Below are 10,987 nucleotides of genomic sequence, written 5' to 3' on the forward strand. Positions count from 1 at the left end.
TGACCATATGACATTCTCCCAATCTTCTTCTGGATCATCCAAATGCTCTCTAACAAACTTCAGACGGGCCTGGACATGTACTGGCTTAAGCAGGGGGACACGTCTGGCACTGCAGGATTTGAGTCCCTGGTGGCGTAGTGTGTTACTGATGGTAGGCGTTGTGGTTCTGGGATTTTTGCTCACCGTTCTTGTGATCATTTTGACCCCACGGGGTGAGATCTTGCGTGGAGTCCCAGATCGAGGGAGATTATCAGTGGTCTTGTATGTCTTCCATTTCCTAATAATTGCTCCCACAGTTGATTTCTTCAAACCAAGCTGCTTACCTATTGCAGATTCAGTCTTCCCAGCCTGGTGCAGGTCTACAATTTTGTTTCTGGTGTCTTTTGACAGCTCTTTGGCCTTGGCCATAGTGGAGTTTGGAATGTGACTGTTTGAGGTTGTGGACAGGTGTCTTTTATACTGATAACAAGTTCAAACAGGTGCCATTAATACAGGTAACGAGTGCAAGACAGAGGAGCCTCTTAAAGAAGAAGTTACAGGTCTGTGAGAGCCAGAATTCTTGCTTGTTTTGTAGGTGACCAAATACTTATTTTCCACCATAATTTGCAAATAAATTCATTAAAAATCCTACAATGGCAGACTAAATACTTTTTTGCCCCACTTTATTGCCAGCGGTATTTTATCGGGAAAATATTCAGTGTACACAAGTCTCAGAACTCTGTGGCCTTTTTCAAAACAGTAAATGCATTTTGAAAATGTAGTTGCCTTCTCAAAACATCAAATAAATCAAAAGAACATAACTGCCTGCATAAAGAGTCAAAACCACTATACATGCATATCTCTAGAGTCAAGCTGACTAGAGGTATGCCTTGAAAAATATCCCACTTAATCATTTCATTACCGTCTTTGCGGTCACTAAACTATCAAAATTGGAAAATCAACTATCAAAAGGTTGACAAATGATGGTAAATTACTCACCTTTTATGCATATGTCACCAATCATTTTCATACACAACGAATCAAATACTTGTTCATGATCAAAAATGAATTGCGAAATGTGCACGTTGTGCAGGATTCTTCCCATGTAGGCCTATTCAATACGTAGGTCGGTCTGCTCTTACACGGTAGGTTTGTAGACTTTGCATTGGCAAGCAGAAAAAGAATCCCCAACAGACATCAGGAAAAGGAAATTCAGTAGAAGAACACAACTGATGTGAATGGACAGGCCTCAAACTACACCAAAGCAAAGCTCTGTAATGGATGCTCACAATGTTGGAGATGATGAGTTTAAAAAAGCATTTCAAAATAGACGGTCCCCATTGCTTAGCTTTTTCCTTATAATATGCATGATTTGGAACGGATAGAGACGCTTACAATTTTGTGCGCTTATATTTGCTGATTGCTGGAAACAGTTGACTTTTCTCTTGATGAAAGCAACGTGTCACAGTAAAGAACATTGCATTTTTTTTTGTCCTAAGATCACGTATATTTGCACATGGACAGAGTTAGTGGGCATTAACGCAGTACTGTGTGTGCACCACAGAATGAGCACAGCTCATCATCATCATCATCATCATCATGAAACAGGTGCAAATAATTAATTGTATGTATTTAGCACATGCTGGGTGTTATATGCTGTATAGTGATGTCATGGGTGTGGGTGTCATGGTATTGTGTCTACGTTGACGTAGGTGAGGATGACATCATGGAGGATGTTGATGCGATCGATCTGGTTGAGTTCTCTGACGCGGTGTTTGAACTCGAACAGCTGAGCTCCGTTCACAGCCACCTTGAACTCCTCAAACGTAACCAGAATCTTCATCTGAAACACAGGTGGAGAAAGGGAGCAGAGGAGTTAAATAAAGTGCAATTTAGCCGCAGACATTATCGAAAGTGGAACTCAGTTGATTTGTTAGTCAGTAGAGTACAGACGGCAGGAGCACTGCCTCAGTGGAAGTTCCCACTGACCTCGAAGGACTGTCCAGCCATGAAGGGGAAGCCTCCCTGTGTGTGCCTCTCCTCCTTCCCCCAGCGCTCTCCCACCATGGTGTTCCTCACCACTGCCTGCTTGCCCCCGTCGTTGAACCGAGGGTTGAGGTGGAAGGCAATGTCATTACCTCGCACAAAGTTCACTGTGAACCTGGAGGGGATATGATCAATTAAAACAGTTTTATTCATCAGATTGATAAAAGCATGGGCCAAGACATTAGTGAGTGAAAACAAGCCACAGTCACCAGGTTGATAGGCCCACTCTTCCAGGACAGTCAACAGTACAGATTGACTTATTCCATCAGTTGTGTTCAAATAACGTACTGGCAATGTGTACATCTAAGGGATAATTCAGGGATCTTATTCATCCTAGTAAACAACAAAGACCATAGTAGACTATGGTAGTTGATGAACTCACTGCTTAGCATTTGGTTTGACCCGGCCCATGATGGTGATCATCATCTTGTCGTAGATGCCTCTTTGTAGGTTCAGGTTGTAGGGCACGCTCTACACACCAACACAACACACTGGCATTTAGGACATGGCTCTGTCTTCACACCAACACAATGTCTTTGCCAATTCCCTCCCTCCACCCCTCTCTCTCTCCTTCCCTCCACTAAAGCTACACTACAGCTTCTCTAGATCCTATTTCTTGTCTCTCACCAGACGTCCAGCTGGCGTTGGAGTCCACTGTGGAGCAGGTGTAAAGCCACCTGGATTCTGACCAGGCCAACCAGACTGACCAGGGCTGAAAGGCCATCCAGACCCTGGGTTAACGCCTGGGATAAGGCCTTGGGTAACCGGCCACCTTGGGGCACTAGGCTGGCTGGGGACTTGGGAAGAAGCCGGGGCTGAAGCTGTAGGTTGAAAAGGCTGGGGTGCAGGCTGAGGTTGGGGCTGCGGCTGGGGTTGGGGAGGCTGGGGCTGGAATTGGGGAGGCTGGGGTCCAGGCCAGCATGGCTGGCAGGGATGGGATGGGGCTGGTTGGGGTGGTTGTGGTTGGGGACCAGGCCAGTTTTGGGCTGAAGCTGGGGCTGGTTGGGATGGTTGTGGCCCAGGCCAGCAGGGGGTGTTGGGTTGCCCAGGCCAGCAAGATGGGGGCTGGGTGGGCTGTGCCGGCCAGGCAGGACCCCCTGTTTGGTTCTGGCTGGGCCAGATGCTGTTGCTTCCCTGGGGGATAGAACCAGAGGACGAACAGCCACACAGAGCATCAGAGAGCTGGTGGGACAAGAAGGGTACACGCATACACAGTCAGAGACACACACACATGCAGACATGCACACATGCACGCTAAAACCCTCATGCATGCACACACAGATAGAGAGGCCTATTCAGACATGAAATTCAAGAATTGAAGAAATATCTCAGAATGCTTGAAAAACAACGGTTATAAATATTTCAAGAACACTGAGACAGTGAGAGCTGTGTTCTCAGTCGTTAGTTGTCAGTGCAGAGGTTGGAGGAGGTGAGGTACCTACTTCCATAGTATCTGTAAGTAAAGAGAGAACAGCATCACTACCCTTTTTCCTCGCCATCACAAACGGAAGCATCATTCATATCAAATCAAAGTTTATTTGTCACTGCGCCGAATACAACAGGTGTAGACCATAACAGTGAAACGCTTACTTACAGGCTCTAACCAACAGTGCAAAAAAGGTATTAGGTGAACAATAGGTAAATAAAGAAATAAAAACAACAGTAAAAAGACAGTGAAAAATAACAGTAGCGAGGCTATATGCAGGCACCGGTTAGTCGGGCTGATTGAGGTAAGGCTATAATTGAACATAATCACTAGGAACTCACCACTGTCTGATAACCAGTCATTAAGTTCCAATAAAGTATTGATATGACAAAACTCCCACTTGAGATCTGACACATTTCCCACATTTTCAATTCTGATCAATAATTGATATTAAATAGAGGGACAGCTCGTCTATATATATATATATGGCCACTAGATGGCCCCAGTTACCAGTCCCTGAAGTACCAACTGACAACCAAAATGTGCAGGCGTTTTGGAAACACTCCTTAGTAAATTCAAATAGGCCTATAACCTCATTGCCTCCAGTATATTGAAGACCAAGTCCCACACTACTCATACACTGAGTATGAAGTCAATTGTAACACTTATTTGGGCACATGATGCACCATAAAGTCCTCAGTGAAGAATGTATATGAAACAGTGGAAATGTTGTCTGTAATTTTAAATTGAATGATTTTTTATTTCACCTTTATTTCACCAGGAAAGTCAGTGAAGAACAAATTCTTATTTACAATGACGGCCTACCCCGGCCAAACCTGGACGACGCTGGGCCAATTGTGCGCCGCCCTATGGGGCTCCCAATCACGGCCGGATGTGATGTAGCCTGGATTCGAACCAGGCACTGCAGTGACACCTCCTGCACTGAGATGCAGTGTCTTAGACTGTAATCATTCTGCACCAGCCTCACAAGCCTGCTGTTATCCTACCCTCTTAGCACAGCAGATTCCACAGATAGCTACTCACCAATTACATCATAACCTGATTACCTGCCCTCAGACTAGTCTTGTATTTGCTGTGCATTGTCTTATAGACTATAACATGACCGCAATTATGATATGGATGCGTAGTATAAGATAGGCTCCCATCCCATAATAGGCCTCCAAACCATAACTGCAGTCCTGCCCAAATAAGTTGGTGACCTTTTCTCAGCAGCTACTATAAGAAGCAACCATTCAGTCTTTGGCTCTGTGTGTTTCTTCATCAAGTTGAAATATAAACGTTATCACCAACTTTTTGGAGGGACAAGCCCATCACAGAGGTCAGCCATCACTTCTACTGTATGTCTCATCAAATAGGATTTCACACAGCTGGAGCTTGAATCAGTAAATCAAATCAAATAAACGTTCATTTCAAATTGCATCACACTTAATAGTAAATCAAAGGAAATAAGGTAAGAGCTCCCTGGTCAGATGTCACCAATGGGACAATACAGATTTTCTGGATCTCAGCCTCAAAGGGACTAACCTGGATAAATAAAATTTAAAAAAACAGATCAATTAGTCAAATCTTAGTTACCTGTTATTCACTGGTCTCCTCAGATGTAACACTGTAGAACCAGGTTGTTGCTGTGTTGTTGAGGTGACAGCTAGACAGCTCTAGCAGGAATCCACACACGCATATTTATGATCTCCTTTATACCTTCCCTTTTTCATTTGGCCACTCCTTCATTCCCAACTCTTCTGGGAGAACCACGCCCAGGGGGAGAGATTCCCGGTCACAGCTTTCCCCTTGTCAAAACATCGTGCACAATATCAAGAGTAGATGTATACATTTCTTTATTGTAAAGTAGGCCGTCTTAACCCTGTGAAACCCCCAGGTTGTAAAAACGCAACAGGTCCTACACTCATGTCCAACGCCACACAGTACATTTCCATAGACAGAGACGTGTCTCTTAGTAGCATTTGTTGTGTGTCCTGTCTTCTCTAAGATGTGGTGATTATGTCTACATTTTTCTCTTGACAAACAAACATTCCAGAGCAAGATGCACTTTTGTAAGTGCTGCAAAAACAGATGAGCAAAAATGCTTGGGTCTCGTGAAAATCCATCAAGCGGAGGTAGGACATAAGGCATGGCTGGTGACTCGTTTTGGAAATGTGCTAAATAATGTGGTAGTGCAGTGGACTGATGCACTTTTGTTGAGCTGTTGGTTGATTAATAAATTGAAGTGGACATAATTTAACTAATGATGGGGTGGCTGGAATGAAACAATCAACAGAGACACCAGAACACATTCAGAGAGAGAGGGAGGGAGAGTGCAAACAACACATGACACAAGGTTTTTTGGAATTTCCTCTTAATGAGTTTGAGCCAATCAGTTGTGTTGTGACAAGGTAGTGGCAGTATACAGAAGATAGCCTTATTTGGTAAAAGACCAAGTCCATATTATGGCAAGAACAGCTCAAATAAGCAAAGAGAAACGACAGTCCATCATTACTTTAAGACATGAAGGTCAGTCATGTCTCTTCAAGTGCAGTCGTAAAAACCATCAAGCGCTATGATGAAAGTGGCTCTCATGAGGACCGCCACAGGAAAGGAATCTCATAAACACACTGATGGGCTCTGACTCCGCTGTGGGTAACATGGCTGACTTCATTGCTCAGCAGCCAGTCATGAGACTATGTCTCACAGACACTAACCAACTCCCTGACATGGTCTCTGTGCCAGGGACAGTAATGGCATTACAACAGACAGATACCTCCACTGTGTCGCAAACCTGAGAGGAGCTTTAGAGTGAAGGCAGGCCTCTGGTTGGTTCCCTGTGCTGGTGGAAAGTATGTCTCACTGGATTGAGTCTGTGGCTGCATCCAAATTCCCTTCACAGGGCACTACTTTTGAGCCATAGGGAATAGGGTGCCATTTGGGACAGTCCCTGTATCTCAACAGGAGAGGGGCCAGTCTAACAGCTGGTAACGGTGGTGAACATAATCAACTCTGTTGATGTAGCTCTCAAAGGAAAAGTGATGTCGTCCTTATGACAGTGTTATGAAGCCCGTATGACATATTGTTAGAGTAAAGTGTAGCCTAACCTTCCCAGAGAGCAGTAAAGCTGGAGGAAATTGATAACTGAAGCATAAACAATGTCAAAGGAATTTTATAATCTCCCAGATTAATATTCGGCCCTGTTGTCAACCCTAATCCCTCTCTCCATCCATGATCAGATTATGATCCCTGATCCCTATGACGACACTGTCTTGCCACTCGTATGTAGTCACACACAACAATGACCATAGGCCTTGTCACAAACAGATCTGGAATCAGGCCAATGGAAATCCCCTGCACCTAACCTCTGGCAACTAAAATGTGTTTTTCTAATTACATTCCTAATTCCTGTAGATAGTATGGTGCCGAGGTGGAGAGTCATGGTCAAACGAACTCTGTGATAAACAGATCAATGGTGTCCACGGTAACAACAACACAACAAAACAAACATTCCCAACATGGCACACTCACTGTGTCAGTTCTCTTTGATTAGACTAGCTGTAATTTGAGTTGAGAAATGTAGGACATTTAAATGGGGTGTGAGTAGACAGACTGGGAATTGGACGAGCCATGGACTTGGTCTATCTCGCTGCATTGTTTTTATTTCTATGGATACCTCAACTCCGACCTATGCTGTTTTACCTGCGCTTTGACCATCAAACTGAAGTCATTCCGTTATAGCCACTCTATTGACACGGCTCTGCTAGCCCCTGGAATCCTGACTGACTGCACAGTGAGCCTGTGGCAAACTGGGTCAATACATTCAAGCATGGAATGGATAACTCACATCCGCTTTGGCGATCTTCATGAACTAAGCAATAGCAACGTTTCTGCGTGGGAAAGAGCTTGTAGTACATCCACTGAACCACTTGATGACACTGGCACATTCGCAGCATATACTGCAGTTGCGTTTTGGGTTTAAGTTGCCCTTAGGCACAGATCTAGGATCAGCTTACCCAGCTCACTCCTTGGTGTTACATTGCCCAGATTACTGTCTATTTCCATGTACATTGGACTGATATGACTCACGACTCAGAGTCAGGATATCATTGGAACGCGTGGACAACATTTACATAGCTTGCCTTTCAATGATTGGATAATACAATAGAGCAAAGTTGAATACACTTCATGTCAACCTGCGTCTGGCAGGCTATGTTCCATCCTCCAAGTGTAATCATCGGCCGTCAAGGCTCAACATGATAACATATAGACACACACACACACGACACACACATCCAGCATGGCTGCGTGAACGCAAGAGAACACCCCGCAGGAGGACCTCAACTCGCCAGCTGTGACCCACAATGCCGTGCATTGGGTGGCTGAGGGTTGCAGGGCATTTGAGGGCCACAGGCGTTGTGTGTATGTGTGTGTGCGTATGTATGTATGCGTGTGTTAAGTGGAGCATCTAATGATGCCATGATGACTCACTTTCCCATGAGCCCCTGGACTGGGACTCAAACTGTGAGCAGTGGAAACTTGAAGTCAGACTTTGTACAATATAGAACCATCTGGTTCCTCATAGTTACATTCTGGAGTCAGAGAAAGCTTCTGATGCCATAAACAGAAGGGTTGTGATGTCATAATGAGAAGGGATATGATGTCATGATATCATAATGAGAAGGGTTGTGATGTCACGATGAGAAGGGTTACAGTGCATTCAAAAACTATTCAGACCCCTTCCCTTTTTAAACATTTTGATATGATACGGCCTTATTCTAAAATGGTGTCAAGTGTGCTCCCTCTCCGGCCTCTAGGTCACCAGGCTGCTCGATAGGGCACACACCTGTCACCAGTGTTAGGCGCATAATGACATTCACCTGGACTCCATCACCTCCTTGTTGATGCCCTATATATGTCGCTCGCTTTGGTTCATCGTTACAAATGGATGAATTAAAATCATTTCTGGGCCTCCCGGGTGGCGCAGGTCTAAGCCTGGGTTCGATCCCAGGCTCTGCCGCAGCCGGCCGCGACCGGGAGGTCCATGTGGGGACGCACAATTGGCCTAGCGTCGTCCGGGTTAGGGAGGGTTTGGCCGGTAGGGATATCCTTGTCTCATCGCGCACTAGCAACTCCTTTGGCGGGTCGGGTGCAGTGCACGTTGACCAGGTCAGGTCGCTAGGTGTACGGTGTTTCGTGCGGCTGGCTTCCGGGTTGGATGCATGCTGTGTTAAGAAGCAGTGCGGCTTGGTTGAGTTGTGTTTCGGAAGACTCATGGCTCTCGACCTTCATCTCTCCCGAGCCCGTATGGGAGTTGTAGCTATGAGACAAGACAGTAACTACTAATAATTGGATACCACAAAATTGGGGAGAAAAAGGGTGTATAATAATAATTTCTTCATCAATCTTCACAAAATACCCCATAATGACAAGGGTATTTAGAAATGTTTGCTAATTTATTAAAAACAGAAAACATTTTTGCAGCGTTGAAGGTCCCCAAGAACACAGTGGCCTCCATCATTTTTAAATTGAAGAAGTGTGGATCCTGAAGCTGGCCTCCAGGCCAAACTGTCACGTTGTTCGTAATAATGAATGTCGGGCCTCCCGGGTGGCGCAGTGGTTAAGGCGCTGTACTGCAGCGCCAGCTGTGCCATCAGAGTCGCGCCCAGGCTCGCGCCCAGGCTCTGTCGTAACTGACCGGGAGGTCCGTGGGGCGACGCACAAATGGTCCTAGCGTCTTCCGGTTTAGGGAGGGCTTGTCTCATCGCGCACCAGCGACTGTGGCGGGCCGGGCGCAGTGCGCGCTAACCAAGGTGGCCAGGTGCACCAAGGTGGCCTCCGACACATTGGTGCGGCTGGCTTCCGGGTCGGATGTGCGCTGTGTTAAGAAGCAGTGCAGCTGGTTGGGTTGTGTGACGCATGACTTTCAACCTTCGTCTCTCCCGAGCCCGTACGGGAGTTGTAGCGATGAGATAGTAGCTAGTACAACAATTGGATACCATGAAATTGGGGAGATAAAGGGGTAAAAAATTATTAATGTCGGACCAAGGCGCAGCGTACGTTGAGTTCCACATCATTTATTAAGGAAGTGAAACTTTAACAAAGACAAAACAATAAACAATAAACTAACAAACAACGAACCGTGACTACAACACTAACTCAAAACATAAACAATATCCCATAACCCACAGGTGGAAAAAATGCTACTTAAGTATGATCCCCAATTAGAGACAACGATAACCAGCTGCCTCTAATTGGGAATCTTACAAATCACCAACATAGAAAATAAACCTAGAACCCCACATAGAATATATAAACTAGAACAGTCACGCCCTGACCTACTCTACCATAGAAAATAAAAGCTTTCTATGGCCAGGACGTGACACAAACTGAGAAATCGGTCGGGGAGACCCTTTTTCAGGGAGGTGACCAAGAAGCCGATGGCCATTCTGACAGAGCTCCAGAGTTCTTCTGTGGAGATGGCAGAACCTTCCAGAAAGACAACTATCTATGCAGCATTCCACCAACCAGGCCTTTATGGTAGAGTGGCCAGACGGTAGCCACTCCTCAGTAAAAGGCAACGAAAGAACTCTCAGACCATGAGAAACAAGAGTCTCTTGTCTGATGAAACCAATATTGAAATATTTGGCCTGAATGCCAAGTGTCACATCTGGAGGAAACCTGGCATCATCCCGTATGTGAAGCATGGTGGTCACAGCTTCATGCTGTGGGGATGTTTTGGATTGGGAGACTTGTCAGGATCGAGGGAAAAATGAACAGAACAAAGAACAGAGAGATCCTTGATGAAAACCTGCTTCAGAGAGTTCAGGACCTCAGACTGGGGCGAAGGTTTACCTTCCAACAGGACAACGAACCTAAGCACACAGCCAAGACAACGCAGGAGTGGCTCTGGCCCAGCCAGAGACCAGACTTGAACCCGATCGAACATCTCTGGAGAGACCTGAAAATAGCTGTGCAGCAACGCTCCCCATCCAACCTGACAGAGCTTGAGAGGATCTACAGAGAAAAATAGGAGAAACTCCCCAAATAAACAGGTGTGCCAAGCTTGTAGCGTCATAACCAAGAAGACTCGAGGCTGTATTCACGTTCTGTCACGTTCTGACCTTTATTTCCTTTGTTTTGTATTTATTTAGTATGGTCAGGGCGTGAGTTTGGTGGGCAGTCTATGTTTGTTTTTCTATGATTTGGGGATTTGTATGTTTCGGCCTAGTATGGTTTGGTCCACCCGTTCCATAGTCTCAGTTGGTTTTAGATAGAACGCCGCCACCCCGTCCACCTGTGGGGAAAACAACCTGTGGTTACCTAGTTTATCCCTTTGGCTCACAACAAAAACACAATCTTTTTCAAACACAATGTTCTTGTTGTCTGCTTGTTTTAATTCAATACTAAACTACATTTAAGAAAAAGACAACATGTATAAAGATTTACATTTCGACATTGCCTGCTCGCTAGCGTTCTCACTACTTAGAAAAATGCAATATTGTAGGGTTCCCTCATGCCCTTTTTCATGGCGGT

The 10,987-nt window shown here is 45.4% G+C and overlaps 1 protein-coding gene across 4 annotated transcripts; it reads right to left on the reverse strand.

Moving 5' to 3' along the window:
• Positions 1–645: 645 nt before the first annotated feature.
• LOC110529868 (galectin-3) lies at positions 646–5,259 on the reverse strand. Of its 4 annotated transcripts, none has more exons than XM_090183113.1 (6): positions 5,048–5,140; positions 3,468–3,478; positions 2,653–3,159; positions 2,408–2,496; positions 1,969–2,140; positions 646–1,822 (listed from the first exon to the last, which is right to left on the reverse strand). In XM_090183113.1, the coding sequence occupies exons 2-6, from the start codon at positions 3,471–3,473 to the stop codon at positions 1,664–1,666; spliced, it is 933 nt and encodes a 310-aa protein (XP_090039239.1). In that variant the 5' UTR covers positions 3,474–3,478; positions 5,048–5,140; the 3' UTR covers positions 646–1,663. The 4 variants fall into 4 exon arrangements, with proteins under 4 accessions (XP_090039239.1, XP_090039238.1, XP_090039240.1 ...); XM_090183112.1 differs by having other exon boundaries at positions 2,653–3,207; positions 5,048–5,128; XM_090183114.1 differs by lacking the exon at positions 3,468–3,478 and having other exon boundaries at positions 2,653–3,207; positions 5,048–5,259.
• Positions 5,260–10,987: the final 5,728 nt, after the last annotated feature.

The sequence above is a fragment of the Oncorhynchus mykiss genome, chromosome 8 (assembly GCF_057628025.1).
Source record: "Oncorhynchus mykiss isolate SJ-2025 chromosome 8, ASM5762802v1, whole genome shotgun sequence".
NCBI classification, from domain to species: domain Eukaryota; kingdom Metazoa; phylum Chordata; class Actinopteri; order Salmoniformes; family Salmonidae; genus Oncorhynchus; species Oncorhynchus mykiss.

Excerpts from the sequence above, each read along its gene's own strand:
- LOC110529868 (XM_090183111.1), bottom strand. The coding sequence starts at position 3,542 with ATGATGCTTCCGTTTGTGATGGCGAGGAAAAAGGGTAGTGATGCTGTT. Across the intron at positions 3,208-3,467 it reads TACTTACAGATACTATGGAA|CTCTCTGATGCTCTGTGTGG; the intron begins GTAGGTACCTCA and ends TTGTCCCACCAG. Across the intron at positions 2,497-2,652 it reads CAACGCCAGCTGGACGTCTG|AGCGTGCCCTACAACCTGAA; the intron begins GTGAGAGACAAG and ends GTTGGTGTGTAG.